This window comes from Rousettus aegyptiacus, unplaced genomic scaffold, assembly GCF_014176215.1.
Source record: "Rousettus aegyptiacus isolate mRouAeg1 unplaced genomic scaffold, mRouAeg1.p scaffold_m13_p_13, whole genome shotgun sequence".
NCBI lineage: Eukaryota > Metazoa > Chordata > Mammalia > Chiroptera > Pteropodidae > Rousettus > Rousettus aegyptiacus.
The window spans coordinates 21,228,175-21,249,066 of NW_023416288.1; the positions used below are offsets into that span (position 1 = coordinate 21,228,175).

At 35.7% G+C, this 20,892-nt stretch overlaps 1 protein-coding gene and 1 long non-coding RNA gene across 2 annotated transcripts in view; one reads left to right on the forward strand and one right to left on the reverse strand.

Moving 5' to 3' along the window:
* Positions 1–8,377, reverse strand: part of COL28A1 (collagen type XXVIII alpha 1 chain) — a 131,839-nt gene extending 123,462 nt beyond the window's left edge. The window contains exons 1-3 of the mRNA XM_016133678.2: positions 7,862–8,377; positions 4,965–5,124; positions 3,510–4,066 (exon numbers count right to left, since the gene is read on the reverse strand). Coding sequence (XP_015989164.2) covers positions 3,510–4,066; positions 4,965–5,088 — 681 coding nt within the window. The 5' untranslated portion in view covers positions 5,089–5,124; positions 7,862–8,377. The remainder of the gene's footprint in view (positions 1–3,509; positions 4,067–4,964; positions 5,125–7,861) is intronic.
* The window catches only part of LOC118610805, a 35,867-nt gene extending 25,594 nt beyond the window's left edge, over positions 1–10,273 (forward strand). Inside the window, exon 3 of the long non-coding RNA XR_004954090.1 lies at positions 8,504–10,273. This is a non-coding gene — a long non-coding RNA (uncharacterized LOC118610805). The remainder of the gene's footprint in view (positions 1–8,503) is intronic.
* The last annotated feature ends 10,619 nt before the right edge of the window (positions 10,274–20,892 follow it).

A 20,892-nucleotide genomic window follows, 5' to 3' on the forward strand; every position in this document is an offset into this window, starting at 1 on the left:
TACAAACTAATAGTATAGAGGGAAGATGTAACAATTAAATGGTAGGGAAAATTAGGCTGGGAATTAAGTGTCATCTAGGGTTTTCATTCTCTTTCCACCATTAACTACTCATGTTGCTTTGGGCAAGTCATATAATCCTTCCAGGTCATTTTCCATGTATATAAAATGAGAAAATTCGACCACATAGTCTCAGGAGCTGTAAAACTCTGTTCATAGACCTTATCTACAAAATTTAAGATTTCACCTGTGGTCCTCTTTTCCCTCTCCCTTCACCCCTTTTCACCCCTTTTTAAGTTACTAGCCAGTATAAACCTAGGCTGAAAGCAGATGAGATACTTGTATCTTTAAGAACTAGTAGGTCATGTGGAGAAATGGGAACTCAGATATACTGACAGTCTCAGTGTAAAATGGCATTACCCTTCTCCAGAATATTTGGCTGTACCTAGAAAATTAAAGATGTGCATGCTTCATCTTTAGGCTGCCCAGGAAAAGTCCTTGTCTCTACCTGTTATGCTGACAACCTTTCTAGACATACCCTAGGGAAATTCTTGTACATTTCAGCATTCATTATTTTTAATAGTGAACATTGGAAATAATTAAAATCTCCATCAATAGTGGAATAGATTAACAAATGAAAAAGTATTCAGCAGCTAGAGTAAATGTATTAGATCTTCATGTTTCAACATAGGAAAATTTCCAAAAATATTGAGTAAAAAAGGAATATGATCTAAATTATGAAAATATTTAAAACACATACCAGAAGCTTGGTTTCCTCTAGGAGGAAGGGAAAAGAAGTTTGAAAGGAGTTCAACAGAGATAATAAAACAACTAATAACGCAAGTCAAACTGTAATATTTGAGAACAACTAATGAAACAAAGAAAAATTCAAAGTTTTGTCACTATACAATATTTTTATAATAAGATATATCTTTATCAATTTTAAACTCATGAATTTAGCTGCTATTAAGTCTGATGTGTAATTTTACACTTTTTTAGCTCTTCCTTTGAAAATTCAATTTCTGTTTTGCCATATTACTCTTTAAAAATACATGCTATGAGGATTAAAATCATAACAACCCAACTAATTATTTTTGGACTTTATTTGATTTTGTTTTTGTTGAAATTTGTATTTCTATGGAAACAAAAAAATGGATCCAAAACTGCACAATAGATAAGATTGTTTCATACAATGAACAAAGCTCCATCCCTAAGGGCACTTATAGTCTATAAGCCCCAGTGACAGAAAACAGCACACAGCAAGCTGTGTGGGATGGATATTCCTAGATTGAGGGAGACAACAAGATATTTTCTTAGAATAGGTGGGTTTTTCTGGATAATTTCGAAGAGAAGAATGCAAAGGACTGACTCATTGATGGAATGCTGTTCTATATGTCAAAGTTTATGAAGAAAAAAGTCATAGACTGTTGTGGACAATAGGACAAAGGAAGCAGTGAAGAGGGACACTTATTTAAGAGTGGACAGCAGGGGCCATGTGGACAGAGCTGGATGTTCTTTCACGGGGTTCTTTCACGATACTTCCCACTAGAGATAGTCAAAGAATGTGCAATGATTCCTTGATTTGTCTTGGCTCCTGCAAAATCTATTCATGGTGGATACTCACATCCATGAATTCAACTGAAGTCTGCTCAGTCATAAAAAGGAATAAAATTATATCTAATTAACTTATTTTTTAATGTCAAGTACAAAATTATTTCAAAATAAAAAATGAAAAATATTAAACTAATGATGTAATAGAAATAGATTTGATGAGGAATTTTACCAAAGATCTGATGAAAAGTCAAGTTTTGCCTTCTAGACGGTGGCGATTTGAAACACTGGTATAGCTTTCTTTGAAGACCCTAATAAGCCCTTTGGATTCTGGAAGTGTTTGTAAGCTGCATCTCCTTCTAAGAAGTGGCTATTCACAGAACTTCCATCTGAACAAACAAGCTGAAATTACAGGATGCTAAGGAAGAGCAGAAGCATTAGGACAGTTGGTCGTTTTTTGGTTTCCCCAGAAACAAACAAAACAGTCTTGCTTCAAGTCTACTGCCAAAAGCCTGTGTTCTCAGTTGGGCAGGAGCTCTTGGTGAGGGTGCGTCCAAGAATATGAACTTTCTGAGCTTACACATCTGGCCAAACAAGGAGCTGCCTGTCTTGCCTCTTGTATAGTTAGCAATAGGCAAGTTATAGGCACAACCTCAGGGTTCTCTCCTGCACATGCTGGAAACTTCTGTTTTAAGTTCAATGGTGAGGACTCCTTAGGCAGAGTTAGGCAGTTAGCCAGGCATGCTGCATGGTTCCATTTCACGCAAAAGAGATGCTTAGAGTGAGCATTCACCACAAGCTACCATTTGCCTTTTCAGCATGACTTTACAGGATTAAGCATGCTGACATGGGGGGTCTTTGCCTTGCCTTAAATTTTCAACTATGGAATGATGATAATAACAGTACCTACATCACAAGCTTGTCATAAACATCTAATGAAATAAAATACATAAAGTGTTCAGAACAATGCCTAATAGAGAGAGCACTTAAGAAATGATAACTATTATTTAGATAAGAAAAACTCAGTGTTTCATCCTGAAAACAACTGAGTAAAAAAAAAAATAATAAGAGTAATGTTGGGGAAAAGATCAAGGAAAGGAGGAAGGGGCAAAACAACACTGAAATGGAGCCTGAGGTTTTTCCCAACAATTAGAAAACAGCAATATGGAATGTTCAGTTCCTAAAGGACAGATTTGTCTTGCTCTTTTCTCAAGAAATCAAAGAAAATCAATATTTTTATTAAAAAAAATCAATTTTAACACATAATAAATCAAACACTTTTTCTCTAGTTTTCTTTTTGAGAAATATTGTGAAAAGGGGTTTTGTTTTCATTGCTTTGCCTTCTGTTTTCCCAAGCAGGGAGGAAAGGCACTCACACACAGTGAAGAAACCAATAAAGAAAAGCATTGATACAGTTAATCGGACTAATCAAGTGGGACTCATTGATCTGATGGAGAAACTGCATGTCGGAGGTTATTTTACATCGAATGCCCTCGTTAACACCTAAGAAACAAGGAGATCATATTTAAAAAATTAGAAGTCTGTGAACTTTGCTTGAGCATTATATGGCAATAAGTGAGACAAAGTCAAACAGTATTTCTGCATTTGTGGAATGGGAAAAGACCAACTTAGCAGACCACAACTTGACCACCAATTGAATATAAGTCAGCAGTTTCAATGATCACAGGATGTATAAACAAAAGTCTGAGGTGTATTATCAGAAATTAATTCTTCCCATGTCCTCAGCATTGGCTAGCAATAAAGTTAGGACTGTAATTCTAGAGAATGAGCCTGGTACTTCCCCAGTTTATCTAATGTAACTGATCAAGGAAGTGGAGGGAGACTTTGGAAAGATTCTTCTTTACATTTCCAAGGGAGATTGTTTTTCTTTAATCTTTTGGACCCTGCATCTATCCTTAAAGAATTCATAACCAAGATATCAATATTATAATGATACCTACCAGGCGATTCTGAATTTTATCTACAAGGGCTGGATCACTCAGTAATAGAATGGGTTCACTGGATGAATCCCCAGATATCAAACGAAGTTTGGCTTCATTGACTACAGTAGAAAGTCCAATGGTGATAAATAATATCCCTGAAGTTCTGGCATCTTCAGAAATACTTTGAACATCTGGGTTCTTTGGATGGTCAATGCCATCAGTCATCAGCAAAGCCACTTTCACACTGTCTTTACGGCCTTCTCTCTTAAGTAGCCTTGTGGCATTGGAGATGGCATAATAAGAGAAAGTACCTTGCCCAATAAAATTCATAGACTTGATTTTCTGTTTAAATGTCTGTAGATCCTTCCAAGAAGAAAAAGGTGGATTGATTTGGACAGAGCTGCTAAACTGAAGGGCTGCGAGTTTGATGTCATATTTCAAGGAGTGAATCGGGGTCGATTGGAAAACCTTGTCACTCAAGTTAGCCACAAAATCTTTCTGTTTATCGAAGAGAACAATTTTAGAACTTTCAGAGCTGTCCACAATGAAGACAAAATCTATGAAGCAAGTAGAGTCTGAAATAGAACAAATTGGTTAGGCAAAATTCTTGTTTCTACTCATGAAACAATTTGGAATAATAAAAGCCCTGAGGTGATATATTGTGTATTGTTTGTTTCTGAGAGGAGAGAGAAGTGAAAAAAAGAGGCACCTTAGAGACAGGGCTGAAGGTGTAAAGAACTAAATCTCTTTCCAAGTCTATAAATTCTTTTCCACTTGTAAAATTATGCAAACCGAAGCAGTAGTAAACAAAATACCATGTACTCTGAGCATCTTCCCAAAGTAAAATCTGCTTAAAATGAGAGGAATAGAGTACATCATAGTTTAAAAATTCAACAAATGTTGGACAAAATTGTCTTGATTAAAATGACACTCTTTCTATTTATTAGGTTTGTGTCAAATTGGCAAGGCCCCATCTAGGTGTTTTGTGTTTTTTTTTTTTATATAACTTTTTGAAATTAAAGGAGAAAATGACTATACACATTACATTATAGTAACATTAAGGGATAAAGAAACTTAAAAGCAGAGAATTTAGTATTGAATCTTAAGTCTGTATTTTACTAATCAATTTGCCTTTTGCCTTGAGTGTGCCGCTTAACCTCTCTGAGTCTCAATTTCTTTGTCTGTAACATGAATGTGGCAATCTCTGTTATGCCTATTTGATAAGGTTACTGTGAAGCTTAAACGAGTTACTAAATGTGCAAATGCTCTAAAAACTCTGCTGTTTTTATAAATATGTTCTGTAAATAGGTAAGGTATATTATTAGCATAATCATATCAAAGTAGAATGTCACATATATCCATACACATGTGGTTCGCTATTAACATCAAATGCTATTTGGAAAAATTCATCATAGTGCTTTAACAGGCTATACTAATCATTAAAAACAAAAACAAAAACAAAATATTTTTTACCCTGAAGATCATTTTTTCTTGCAAGTAAATTGGACTTTGATCCTTTCTTTCTTTGTCCGTATATTGTTTGATTCATAAAAGCTGGCAAAAGCAGGAGATAAAAGACAAAATGTCTGTTCCACATTATGGTAGATGGTGAAAAATCATCTGCCTGTAGTACCTTTAATAGAAAAATCAGTTATAAATACTTTAATAAAATATAGTGTTTGCTATTTTTAATTTCAAGGCAGCAGAATTTAAAATTGGCATGTTCCTAAAGAAAAGAGTCTTCATTCATATTTATAGAAAAATATCCACATTGAGATTTTAAAAGTTTCTAATCCAAATAAACCATGGCACTACAATAAAACATTTATTGGTGAATATTTCTATAAATCAAAGAATTACATCTAGATAGTCTATTCTTATTTTGGAAACTGTGCCTCCACCAGAGTTGCAAACTGGACCACAGCTGCATAGCCAATGAATCAAAGAATATGAGAAGGGAACTTCCAGTCAAGATGGTGGAGTACGTCTATATCTGGATGTAAGGGTGAAAATTCATTTGTTGGAAATACGTGTTTATATAGAGACCCAATTGTTCCTCTGGAACATATATGTTCAAGAATGATTGATTTGTATAATAAACTGATTATTATAGTCATTACATTAAAAATGATATGAAATCAAAAATCATAGATTTGCTAAGCAATACTGTTCTTGTGTTAGCTGGAAGAACTAATGGACAGAAATAGGATTTGAAATCAGGAAGCGTATCTTCTAAACAGCCCTGTGAAAATGTTTTTCTGGGTAGGTTAACAAAGAAAAATCCAATCTTGTATCAAATCTTCAGCCATCTTCATCATTCAATATGCCCAGCTATATACCAAATAACTTTTAAATTCACAGCTTCCTTGGTAAGAAAAGACTAATGTGTGGCTAGCTCAAGCATACCTGAGAATCAGAACAAGAAAGCCTATTTTGAACCAATGTTCTGCATGGTTTGAAAATGCTTGCCTGCTTAAACTATAACTTCAGAAGTTCTAGAAACAGGATTACGTGTTCTTTTTTTGGCACCTTGCCTTTAGAGAATGGGAACAGGGAAATCATAGGCCCGATTTTTCCAGGCTCTGAGTAGAGGGTGGAAATATACGCAAAAGCAGCGAGGAATGAGACGGGTGACTGATTTCTTTCATACATGCCAGATGGAGAAACCCCAAAGGGAAGCAAAGCTATTGGGTTGGAGATGAACCAACGGATGGCTCCACGCCACAGTCTGCTCCTCAAATAGCATCAATTAGCTGGGAGTTTGTTAAGCTGACTTTGTATCAGCATAGCCAAGCATCTCTGCTAACAAGTGCAAGTGCAAGTGCAATTGACCAATTGTCAACTGCTGTCTGGACTAGGTATGCTAAGACGTGATAATAGCTGTGTGTTAAAAGAAAGAAGAATTGTGCTAAGGAAATAGAATACACGGAGAACATTCAGGTTTCTCTGGATGTAATCCCCTTGCTAACACTGAGGAGAATACAAAACATATTCAAGTTTAATTCTGAAAATTGTGTAAATAAGGCGATGTAACAAAACACAGCTGCTATTGCATTTTCAGAGAGGAGGAAGGAGTAACACCATGTCACTGATATTACATATGACTTTTCCCTTTTGTTGAGCCTATACTAGAAGTAACTTCTCAGAAGTTCTATGAATAAGAGACTGAGAATTTAATTTCATCAAAAATGAGAGATTTTACAAGCTATATGATCAAGACGACTCTTCAGAAATTGAAATATGGTGATAACTATGCAGGATCATGAAGAGAAAACCACTTCCTTCTTATGTGTAGGCCTCATTTTGGGCTTTGGAAATGTTGGGTTTAAATACTTATCTTTCTCCAAAACTAAGCACCTGTTCATGTAGTTTTTTGGCATGTAATCATGAATTCTTACCCGAATCCTTGTATATACAATATTCACTAACATTAGCAGTAATCACAATATCTTACATTTTATTATTTGCTCTGACGTTTTTTATCGAACTCTCCCAAATCAAAGTTTGGTATTTCTGTTTTCTGATATTCACCAGAGGACACCTTTATACCTTTCTACTTTTCTTCCTCTAGTTTTATAGTTTTACTACCTTCCTGAAATCTCTTTTTGATTAGTTTGGCATTTTAAGAGCCCACCTATTTCTAATCACTTTTGCCATGTTTTACTTTGCCTCTATTTTACTAATTTCCACCTTTCTCTCAGTTAGACATCACATAACAGGTAAAATAGATTTCAGGGAGGCAATTCCATTAGTTAAATGAAATAAATGTAAACCTCTACTTTTACTACTGGTTTAATTTTATAAATATAGAAACAATGATTATCTTTTATTAAATGCCACATTTTTCCTCTTTTTTTGCTTAAATTTTATTTTGGGTAAATATCAGCATCAATAACTCCAAAAGACTTTCTATTTTATGAGTTCTCATAAATAAAATGATCTTAAAGCAAGGTTTACCAATTTTATTCACAATATTTGGATCTCATTTGTTTCTATCTGAAGATAAAATGATGAATACTTAATTCAAATTGACAAAGTAGCCAAGTTTTAAAGTATACTATAATTAATACTGAATTATAAAAACTTGTTCTGAATTAAGAAAATGATGTCCCAAAAGACATCAACATCATTGTAATAGTATGCAGTAGACTATAAGTTAAAAATCAATTTAAAAATAACTTTAAAATAAATTTTAAATTTCTACATTTTAATAATTATTAATATTTTTCTAATTAATTTAAAGTAATAGCAGAGTATACAATTTTCTAAGTAAGCTTTTCTCACATGGTATGTAAACCATTTAATCTTCCCTGGTTCCTCACTAGTCCTATCTGATTTCAAGTGATTAAAACAAAACAGTTATGTCTTACCTTATAAAGTTTGGCAAGCAGGAATTAAAGACTGGTGAAGCAAACGCCAACAGCAAAAACCATTGTTGGGGATGGAGTTGACTATCTATTATTGTTCTGCTCTGTGTGAAACAAAAATTGTCTTTGCTTTGGATCTTTTGCAATCTTTTATTCATGTTTTCTAGACTAAGTTAAAGGAAGAGTGGTCAGGCATTTAGCCAGGGTGCAAGATCTGGGTGGGATCAGTAACTACTTTAAAGGAACAGTGTCCTTTAGGAACAATCTGTATTTTACAGACTGTTGTAAAAAGAGAAAACTTGAGCAAATTTTCTACAGTTCAGGCATATGTTGACAGTCTGCCTTTGTTTCTCATGCAATGTCCTTCTCTTTTTAGTCCTACATTTTTTTGCCTAGGGTATGCACTCTGTTAGATATTGGTTCTAAACAACTCTGTGAAGAAATATATACGACACCAGACTCAGACGCAAAACTGATTTTTCAAGGGAGGAAATGGGCTGACAATTATTGAAGCTGGAAGATGAATATATAGTTCATTATTCTAGTCTTTCTACATCTGTGATTTTTGAAAGCGTTCATAATAAAAGTTTATATGATATAAAGTAAAAGAGTGATCTAAATTTAATCCTTTTTTCTCTAACTTAGGAACCTCAGTTTCCCACTTGTGAAATGCAACAGTAGATTTAATTATTTATCAAGATCCTTTCTAACAGTACTATAAGAGGTAGGTTTACAATGGTCAATATTCTGAGATCTCTGTCCAGGAAAAGTGGTCACAGTAGTGGTTCCTTTCTCTTTTTTCCTATGTTGTACCTTGTAGTTATAGCCCATATTGTCAGTGTTTATCAGTACAGAACATACTGCCGCGGGGCCACTTGACCCCTAGACAACAGGCAGGGAGTCTTCTCCATGGACTGCCTCAGAGATAAATAATAGCAAGATGGCCAGAGAAAGCAATATAAATGTCCACATTATCATTGCTTTAAATCAGCTTTCTTAGGAAAACATTTTAGCATTTATGCATCTACATATTGTGACAATAATAGTTTCTATTTCACGAACACTTAACTAGGCTAGGCACTGTGCTAAGTGTTTCACACACATTTAACCCACCAAAAGCGCAACCACCTACTTATAATAAATACTGTAAGAATTCATGCTTTGCAGATGAGGATGTCGGGGCAGAGAGGAGTACAGTCATTTGCCTGCTCTCATACTAATGCTAGAGAATGCCAGAATGGGATCATAACTCAGGCCACCTGACCTCTGAGCATCAACTGTAACAACTATTGCATCATTAAATCGAGTATCTATGTGAAAGTCTGTGTATTCATTGTGTCCTCACAACAAAGCAGTTCTTGAGGAACTAAAAAAGTTTCATGGGCTTTGGAAATAGAAAGAAGAAACAGAGGGTATATTATAGGAGTAACAATGAAATTTCCTGGGCATCAACCACATATATATTTTAAATATTCTGTGGATGTTAACAACACTTTTCACTTTTGTAAGGTTAGTGTCATAGGATAAGGAAGTGGTATTTTTTTAGAAAGCCAATTCTCTTTTTCTTGAGATATATTAACAACTTGGAGAATAGAAGTATCTCTAAGAAGCAAACAGGGGAGAAATGGACTAAAACTCTCTTGCTTTTTAACTGTTCTGATTGAAGTTAGTAGAGGGTTGGAGTTCTGCCTGCTCATAATTTCCCCTCCACCCCCCAAAAGCCAAATTGGATAGCCTAAACCCAAGGTTTGTCACACCTCTTTCCCAAGTGTGGCAATCAGGACTAAGTTGATTGGGTAGATGACTTAAAAGAAAATCTTGTGTTCTATCAATTTATATCAGGCAACTAGCTTTGCATCTAGAAAAACTATATGCTATGGTTGAAGACTGCAATCTTAATCTTAACAGATGATCTTGAATTAGTGTGCAACTGGGCATACCAAATAAGAGAGCATGGATAACAATGATGACTAAAAAAAGGCAATTTAGTGTCCATGCTATTTTAACAGTTGGTCTGTAGCAAAAGCTTTATAGAAGAAAGATGGTACACTGTTTTTACTAATTACTACTGTAGATGGACTAGAGTAAGCACTGAATAAGTATTTGTTGAATGAATGATTATTAGAAGCAATTTTTTAGTGTTCATTGATCACTTGAGAACCATGATACAACTGATTGCTCTCCTCTAGAGCATTTCTAGACAGCAAATCTTTTTCAACATTTTTCCCTAAATTTTAATATTCAACTATAGTAGAATCTACATTGGCTTTCTTTGTTTTGGTACCAGTGCCAATATCTCCATTTCAGTAGTGATGGTATTTGGGGACCCTAGAATCATTTAAAAGGGATCAAAATCAAGAGGTTAGGAGAAACATGGCAGAGTAAGAGATGTCTCCAGATCTTTCCCCTTGAAACAATGAGCTGAACATCTAAAGCTCGACAAACAAACAAACAAACAACAAACAAACACACACAAAAAACACCCAAACTGCTCGCCAGCATGTCTGAGTGTGGGATCTGTGCATATGAGCAACCACAGGTCAGAACCCCAGGTGTCATGTAGTGGACTGAGAGAAACAAAGAAGCTGCCTCTCCCAGCTAGAGCTCCCTGTAGGAACAGAGGGAGGGGAGAAAGTGCAGCAAGTTCCCTGAACAGCCCTGCCTGGGAGAACTGTGATTTCCATGCAGCCCGTGGTAGGGCCCAGTCATCAGGGCAGAAAGCAGAGAAGTGGCAACAACAGAGAAACAAGAGCTGATTTTTACCAGCTGCAGTTGCAAAACCAAGACTGAGCCTCAGCCCCCATCCCTAAACTCATAGGGCTCCTCCCACCATATCATCCAAGTACAAATACTCAGAGCCCCAGGAGAATCTGAGCAAATGCTACCAAAACTGTTGCCAACACTGACAGGGACTGAGACTGAGGGTAGCAAGTGTAATTAAACATCTATAAGAACAAAGAAGCAAAGCAGAAGCCCAAGAGGCTTAGACACCAACTACTAGAAACCAAAAAAAAAAAAAGTGCCTTCTTTAAAACAGGTTAAAGAGAAACCTTTATATCATAAATCTTCTTTCTAGAAAAACAGCAGAATACAATTCCATTAATGCCCAGACAGAGAAATAGTCCATTAAACACCATGAACAACCAAGGTGACAAGCCATCTCAGAAAGAAAGACAAAAATCTCCTGAAAATAAGCTTACAGACACAGAAATATGCTACTTAAATGAGAGAATTCAGGATGGTACTTCTGAAAAAAACTCAGTGAGTTCTGAAATGAGTCATATCAACAACTTCAGGAATTGAAAACACAGCTAGATGAGCAGAACAGGGAGATTGAAATCCTCAAAAAGAACAGATTAGACCTTCTGGAGATAAAAACACACTGTAAGAGGTGAAAAATGAAACAGCAAGCTTGGGAAACAGAGGCAACCAAATGGAGGAAAGGGTCAGTGATATCAAGGACAGAAGTCTAGAAATAAATCAGAAGGAAGAAGAGAGAAACTGAAGAATGAAAAATAATGAAAGAGAAATACAAGAACTAGGTGATTACATGGGGAAGGGAAACATAAGAAAAATGGGCATTCTTGAAGGGGAAGAAAAGGAGCAGGGACGAGAAAGCATTTTCAGACAAATAGTGGATGAGAAGTTCCCAAATCTAAGGAATGAGCTGGCGTTGGAATTCAAGAAATCAACAGAACACCCATTTATCTCAACCCAAAACGGCCTTCACCAAGACACATTGTATTAAAGTTATCAAAAATCAATGAAAAAGACAGAATTCTCAGGGAAGTCAAGGGAAAGAAGACGGTAACCCATAAAGGAAAACCCATGAGGTTATCATCAAACTTCTCAGCGCAGACCTTACAAGCCAGAAAGGAACGGAATCAAAATTTTAAACTATTAAATGAGAGGAACTACCAGCCTAGAATGATGTATTCAGCTAAGCTCTCCTTTACATATGAAGGAGAAATTAAGACCTTTCCAGACACACAAAAAGTGAGGGAATTGTCCACTACGGGGCCCACACTACAGGAAATAATGAAAGGGGTCAGCTCACCTAAAACAAAATGAAAAAAAAAATACATAATTAGGAGTAAGGTGATTTTCAGGCAAATAGAAGCAGAGGCTTGTAACCCTTACTAAGAACAGGGCATTATAAGATTAAACAATAAGAGATTAGGTATAGCAAGATACTAATGAAAATTCAACATTCATAAAGACAAATCGAGATAACAATGATTGAAAAGAAGAGGATTCAAAGATCCAAATTCACAATGGGGAACGGAGATAAGGCACACACAGAAGAAAATATATGACTGTATATATATAACCATCCTTTTCATATTGGTAATGGTAACTACACACCACACCAAATATTTGGAGCTGAAGTATATATATAACATAAAACAAGAAGAACCAAAGGGAAAACCCACAAAAGCCAACCAAAGTAAAGAAAACACAAACACAAGGACAAGGAAGCAATGGAAACACTGACCTACTATAAAGCAAAAGATTAATTGGCTATAAGAAGACCTCAATTTCAATAATCTCCCTAAATGTATTTGTAAGCAACACCTCCAATAAGGGCCTAATATCTAAAATATACAAAGAACTCATACAACTCAATAACAACAAAAAAGCCAAAGGATCCAATCAAAAGATGGGCAGAGGACCTGAACAGACACTTCTCCCTAGAAGACATACAAATGGCCAACAAACATGAAAAGACGCTCTACATCACTAGCTATTAGGAAAATGCCAATCAAAACCACAATGAAATACGATCTCACACCTGTTAGAATGGCTATAATCAACAGGACAAGTAATAACAAATGTTGGAGAGGATGCAGAGGAAAAGCAATCCTCATACACTGTTGGTGGGACTGCAAATTGGTACAGTCACTATGGAAAACAGTATGGAGGTTCCTCAAAAAACTAAGAATTGATCTACCATATGATCCAGCCATCCCTCTACTGGATATTTATCCCAGAGACTTGAAACCCCATATCTGAAAAGATATTTTCACATTGATGTTCATAGCAGCATTATTTATGGTGGCCAGGACATGGAAGCAAATGAAGTGTCCTGCGATAGATAATTGGCTAAAGAGGCTGTGCTATGTATATACAATGGAATGTTACTCAGCCATAAGAAGAGATGAAATACTGCCATTTGCGACAACATGGATAGACCTCAAGATAATCATGCTAAGCAAAATAAGCCAGACAGAAAAAAGTTGAAAATCACATGATATCACTAACATGTGAGATATAAACCTAAGAGCAACAAATGAACAGGACCAACAAACAGAGACTCATGAACACGAACAATAGACTAGTGGTTACCAGAGGGTAGGGGATGGGTGGAAGGGGAGGTAGATGGGGTAAAAGGGAGTCAAATATGTGGTTACAGAAAGAAATATAACTATAGGAGATGAACACGCAGTGTAAATATATATATGCCTTACTGTTAAAATGTACAGATGAAACTTATTGGATTTCATTAACCTCTATCACCATAAAAAAATAATTATTTAAAAATAATTAATTAATTAAATTTTTAAAGATAAATAAAAAATAAAATGGATCATAATCTGGGATCACTTCTATATATCAGAATGTTTTATCTGCATGGAGGTATAGAAATACAAAAAAAAAAAAAAGGCTGTTTACAATCTTTTACTACTATTATACATCTGGATCAAGATCAAGATATAGTGAAATATTTTATAATCTCACAATTTCACCCTGCTGCCACATGGCTGATCCAGAGTAGAAGAGAACATTATCAACTGAGAAGGGAGAATTCAATGACTTTACAGAGTTTGGAGAATTTTGTCATTAAAGGTCCCCTTCTTTTGTTTTGCAGTATAAAATCTGGGTGTAGTAGAATTTCTAACATTTGTCCCAGAACTCTGAAGTGTTTGGGATTCACTATCCTTCTTGGCTCCAAAAGTATGACTTAGATGTTCTCTCATGCCATTCATCAGTAATTTAGAGGAACACTAAAATGGTATTGGCCTTATTTATCAACTTAGAGAAGGATCAAAAGCATTCAACAAAGAAATGGAATTATCACTGGTAATAAAATATAGGAAATGTGGCATCGCTTATATCTGGAGCAGCGTGACTTTAGGGCCTCTCCCGTCACTAAATTCTGGCTAACTCTTCCACATTCCCTCTGCTCGATTATTATTATTATTACTATTTGTATTGTTTACTCCCTCATATATCTAGCTTCATTATTTGTCATTTGGACCCCAGCTTGAATAATTGCATCACATATGAAACACATGGTGTTTTAGATCACGGTGACACCATAAATTCCCATTGTACTATTAAAATCTTTCTCTAAAATTTTCCTTTGATATTGATATTGATATTTTTCTCTTTCTGTGTTATTTATTCTTTACTAAGAGCAAATTATTTTATGTTAAAAAAACAGAGTTCTTTCTAAAAAATTTTGCAATTTTCCTTTCTAAGAAATATCTGAAAGTGGATAAGTATTGCCTGCCATAAATTTGAATGTTTGATTTTTTAAAAAGTATTCTTTTTAGTCAGTGAATAGTGCAGTCTTAACTTTTCAGGCAACAGTCCACCTAAAGAGAAAGATTAGATCTAGTTAAGCTTTTTTTTTTCTATGTGGAAACTTTATTACAAAATTATGAAGCTGAGCTCTGTAACAAAAAATATGCATTTGGATTTGTTTTAACACCCAAGTAAGTCTAAGAGAATCTTAATACAAGCCACTTGGTTTCCAAAAGATTTCAACAAACTTACACAACATATATTGAGCACTAATTCCTGTGTATCTTATTGTTACTAGTTTGGATTCAAGTAGTGTACTGTATTATGAGCTGGTCAGCTCTCCAAATCTTTTAAAAGAAGTCTCAACTAAAATTTCTGAACAATTACTGCAATAGCCACAGAATAATTGAAAGAATTAGATGTTCCCATGATAATTAAGAAAAAGGATCAATGAGGGTAAGAAGAAGCATTCAAGGATAAAAATCAAGTTTTCTACCTAAGTTAAAAAGGAACTAAAATGGGATCTTGAAATCTCCAACTTTTATTTGGTGTAATAATAAATAAGATAAAAAAAATCAGGGTTGCTTGACACCTTTTTTATTAAAACCTTCACCAAAGGAAGACTGAAAGGCCAGTTCTTCCTCTAAAATGAATAAATGACGTCTGTTCTAATTTTTACTGAGGTTACTAACGAACCATTAAGATATTATTTTTAATTCATGTCTAGGAGGAAAATTGGGAAGTAGGGAGAGGTAAACTTTGACAAATTCTATTTTTCATGAGTAACTTATTTTCTATTATTTACACAATTTCACTTTTAGGTATAAGAAAGTGTAGTACTTTATATAGGTGAATTATTCGATTCTCCACTAAATGGTATTCAAATTTTGTTGTATTTAAGACAAATAATAGCACTGAATCTCAGAAGTGAAGGGAAACTTACAGACCACTTTTATTTTATTCTTTCATTTCACAGATGCCCAAATAGAGGGCAAGTTTTGTGACCCGCCCAAAGATTGTATCTTGAGTCAATGAGGGAATAAATTTCAGACCTTTGTTTGTCAGTTGGCCATCTTTCATTACCCAAAAATACCCCAGGAAGTTTCTAAGTCTTTACACCATCCAGGTTTGTGATAGAGCAAAAGAAAAAAGAGGCTAGTCTATGACCAACAATTTATGTTTAGAAAAAAAAAAAAAAAAAAAAAAAGATTTTACTTAAGTGGCAAATGGCTCAGGATAAATTATCTTTAGCTAAATTCCAGCATGTAATGAGTCTCATATTGCATTGCATAAATCTTAGTGCCTAGGCCATGAAAGGCAATGAACACTGCTTCTTAGAACTCTGAGTTGAAGAATTTTCTCCTCCAGGTTTGGGAAGGTGTGCCTGAGTAGCTGGGTATTGTTACACTGATTTCAGTAACCTGTAGTGAATGTTATTGGTACCGGATCAAAATGCAGACAGTAGTATAGGTTGATATCATCATCATAAACAAGTTTCAAAACTTCAACACCCATTTGAGCTTTCCGATCTGTCTGGGATTTGATAAAAATAATCAACAAATAAAGTTTTTAAAATAACTATCGAATTTCTGGAACAAAAGTGTTTTAAGAACGTTAAATAACTCAGTATTCTACATTATGTCAACCAGTTACAACCATGGTTTACACAACATTGTCCCTAATTAAGGTAATCGAGTCATTTATTTTTTGAGTTACATCTAAATTATATAGTTCCTCCTATACAATAGTTTGTTCTTCTATCCTTTTAAGTTCTGTACTAAGAGTAATTTACTCATGGACAAAGTTTGTAGTGAAAAAGACTTGAGGTGAATTAATATGTTTATTATTTGGGGATGTGAAAAACAATATGAAACGTGACACAAATGTAAGGTACTTATTATAATCATTATTCATTGTTTATATCCAGAACTATAGATTCTGAAAGTACAAATGTATAATTTTATTTAATGTCAATAACATTTACTTAAGTATATATTTTTTATTATACTAATTGACCAAATTCAGAAATGCCAGAAACTAAGACAAATTAGTGAGGACTGGCAGTGGGTATCGAGGGACTGTTGCTTGATAAAAGATATTTGGGCACCACCTTGTGGGGCTTCGTAGAAAGACACTGTGTGAGAGTCAGCTTGTCTACCATCATTAACAGATTAAAATGCTTAATCGCCTGTGATGCTGAAAAGGTAAAATGCAAATTGCTTTCTGCAAATTTTCAGGGTAGGAGAATAACAAGATGAATCAAAGGGGTGAAAAAATTACTTTTATATGAGTCAAGAAACTAAGTAACATCCGATGAAATCTGAAATGCATTCATTTAACAAACTTTAACTTAGTTTCTACTACATGGAGATGGGGCGGTAGCCGGACGGGGGAGGGAGATAATAATAAGACCCAGTCACTTTAGTTCAGTGGAGGAGATAGGCAAATAAAAGGTGATGGAAATTTTTACCAAAAAAAAATTTTAAATAGTCAGATAGCAAACTCTAGTTAATGATACCATGGTGAAGTATTTGGGAGCAAATTATACTGGTGTCTTCAACTTACCATCAGAAAATGAAAGTTGGATAGTGTGATGGATGGATGGATAGATATTTGATAGACTATGTCAATTATATATCAAATGTTAATTGCAAACTCTTGGTGGTGGGTAGTGGGTTTGCTGTATCACTCTGTCAACTTTTCTATATCTTTGAAAATTGTCATAACAAATATTCAACAAAAAAAGGCAATGACAGGAGGGGGAAAAATGGTGTAGATGATAGAGGCTCCGTTCATCCCTCTGGCGACCAAATCAAAGTTGTGACCGAGACAAGGAGTAGTAGCAAGGAAAAAATCTCTTGGGATCTAAATAAACATGTCATATAACTAGGGAGAAATCCAAGAAATCACCCTCCAACGTCAGAAGGTAGGACTGGGTGAGGGCGCGAGGCTGCCTGGAGGGGCTGAGTGAGCCGGAAGCTGCGACAGCGGCAGACTCCTCTTAAAAGGGCCACATCTGCAAGCACATTTTCACAGTGATGGACCTGCTTGCTCTGTACCAATTTGGCTGCATGCAGGGAGCACCAGGGACTTAGAGGGAGACATTGTTGGAGTGAGGGGTGATGCAAGACTCGCTCTGTACAAAAGTGCCAGCGGTATCTATTATTCCTTGTTGAGCCCTCCTCTGAGCCAGTGCATGGACACAGCAACACCATAGCCCTGACATCATCAAACTGGATAACAGAGGCCACTTCACCCAGAGGATTCCCTGAAACCCCACCTCCCCCAACTCGCAGTCCTACCCAACCCACATCCAGGTATGTCCTCAGCAAGTCAGGTGCTCTTTGCTAAACAGTGCCTAGACTCACACTGGAGCCAGTTGGCCTTGGTTTCTGGTGTGGCCTTTTGAGGCAACTATAAGCACAGCATCTATGGATTGCTTGCTGAATCTTAACAGGTGGCCCAGAGGAGCAGAGGCTTTGGCTAAGTTCGGCCTGTAGCCGAACCCCTCTCAGGACTGTGCCACTGGACACCTACTGCAAATCCACATTAATAAGACCAGGAAACTTAGGAGCTTTGCTTAGTACATAGAAACAGACATGGAAAGGCAGCCAAAATGGGAAGACAAAAAAACAAAAACCATATGAGAGAACAGAACAGTGATACAGATATAATGGAGTCAAATAATGCAAAGTTCAAAACACTGGTTATAAAGATGCTCAATGAACTTTTGGGAGGTGTAGATAAGTTCAGTGAGAACTTAGACAAAGATAAAAAACATGAAAATGGAAATTATAAAAGGGAACCAATTTGAAATGAAGAACACATTATCTGAGATGAAAAGTATATTAATGGAATAAACAAAGGAATAACAAAGGGATAAAGAAAAGGATCAAATGCCCTATCTAGAGGACAGGAAAGCCAAGGACACTAAATCAGAATGGCAAGAGATAAGATACCAAGACTATAAAAATAATTTAAGGAGCATATGGGACACTATTAAGGGTCAAAATATCCCTCTAATTGGCATACCTGAAGGAAAACAAAATGTTGAACAGCTGTTTAAAGAAATAATGATGGAAAACTTCCCTAACTTGGTAAAGGAAATGGACATAAAACCCCAGTTAGCTCAGAGAATTCCAAAAACCAGAGATCCAAAGAAGCCCACACCAAGGCACATCATAATTAAAATGCCAAAGAATAAATACGAAGAAAGAATATTTAAAGCAGCAAGAGAAAAGCAGATAGTTACCTACAAGGGAACATCCATAAGGCTGGCAGCTGATTTCTCAAAAGAAACAATGCAGAACAGAGGGCTTGGCACAAAATAGTCAATGTTATGAAGATCCAGGATCTACAACCAAGGGTATTTTATCGAGCAACTCAAAATGATACTTTATCATTTAGAGTCGAAGGACAGAAAAAGAGCTTCCCAGACAAAAGTAAACTAAAGGAATTTATCACCACCAAGCCAGTATTATAGGAAATGTTGGAGGGACTTCTTTAAGAAGAAAAAACATGTATCAAAAACAGGCATCAAGAATGGTAACAACTACACTCCTATCAATAAGTATCTCAAATGGAAAAAAAATTAAGTACTCAACTAAAACATAGAGTGGATGAATGGAAAGAAAAACAAGACCTCCACAAATTGCCTATAAGAGATTCACTTCAGATTGAAAGACACACACAGTCTAAAAGGAAGAGGATGGAAAAAGATATTGCTTTGATGGACCTAGAATGTATTTAAGTCAGACAGAGAAGATAAACACTATATGATTCCACTTATATGCGGAATCTAAGGAATAAAAAGAACAAACTAATCAAAAACAGACTCACAAATATAGTGGACAATTTGGTGGTGGACAGAGGGGAGAGGTTTGGGGGTCTGGGAGAAAGGCAGTGAAGGGTTAAAGAAGTACAAATTAGTAGCTGACACATGGTCATAGGGATGGGGAGCATGGCATAGGGAATGCAGTTAGCATTAATATGTTGGCTAGGTGGAGGGTCAGGGGAGGGAGCAATTGGGGGGATCATTTTATGACCTATATGGATGTCTAACCAATGTACTGTACACTTGAAACTAATCAAAATATATATTTTTTTTTCTAAAAAAAAGGCAATGACTATACAGTGTGCTAATGTGTATAAAAGAGACCGGCAAAGAGGGCACCCGGCCCAGACTGTGACACAGAGGTTGGAAGTGAGGGCGTCAGGGATAATTAGGGTTTTCTCTTATGCTATGTTGAAGGGGTTAGGCGTTATCTTGAAAGCACTGAGGAGTCACTGAATGATTTAAACAGAGGAGTGACATGATCACATTTTCATTTTAGGAAAATCACTCTGGTGACTGTGAAGAACTGATTGCAGAGAAGCGAGTCCGAAAACGGAGAGATCTATTAGGAACCTTACTAAAAGACCGGTGAGAGATAAGGCTCTCAAGTACCTGCAGTGGAAATGGAGAGAAGTGAAGAATTCCGAGAAATATTTAGGAAACAAAATCAGAGTATAGTACCTAACTGGCCAAGAGAAGAGTTGGAAATGAAGGTGAAGGACAATAACCAGTTTGCTAATAAGTATTTAACAATAGGCTCTATAACAAAAAAAAAACTGTGTATGTATATACATAAATTCATTATAAATATTGCTGATATAAAGGATGAGTAGTATACAAATTTACAAATAATAACAAAATATACGATGTTCTCTATTGTAAATTCCATATAGCAAATCGACTCGCACAGAATGCTTTCACTTTGTCAAATTCTCATGTCCTTAGTAAATCAACAATTGCAACTAATGAATGACTGTAGTTCCAACAGGGATGTTGATTTCCATTTCCATTTTCTTCAATGAGTATAATGCCTGTGCTTTCATATGTATGTGATACTTCTGCTAATGTATAACTTTTGATATCTCTTCCTCCCCTTAATCACTCCTCTCCACAGGAAAGGGAGTTAGATTTATCCTGAAGAATGGTGATAGTCTAATATCTATTGGTCCATTTTTCCTGAACGGATAGAGTTAAACTTACGTGTTAAAAGTCCTATGCATATGTGACTTCATCTTCTCCATCCCTACCTATTTGGGATCTAAGGATAGGAAGTGGTAAGCGACACCCTTTGCAGCTGAAAGACTCTGTTTGGTGAGAAAACCCAAATCTAGACATGGATGCAAGTGCCAGGAAGCTTGGTTGGGGTTGCAGGTCCAAGCCACACTCAGTTTTATTGGTGATAGTGCTGATATTTTTATCTCCATGTCTCTGACTGCAGTGTATATTTCTCAATTAACTCCAAACCCAAAGGAAGAATGTCCTGAATAGTTAACACCCTTAATCCTCATCTCCCTGTGTATATGTATTTGCAAGCATGATTGAAAGTTACTACATTTAATTTCAGTGTTCATATAATCTCTACTCCCCAACCTCTACCTTGTAAAATAAATGTAAAGAAAAGATAAATTCAGATTAAAAGGAATAATTTTCAAGGAACCTAAAATTTTAAAGA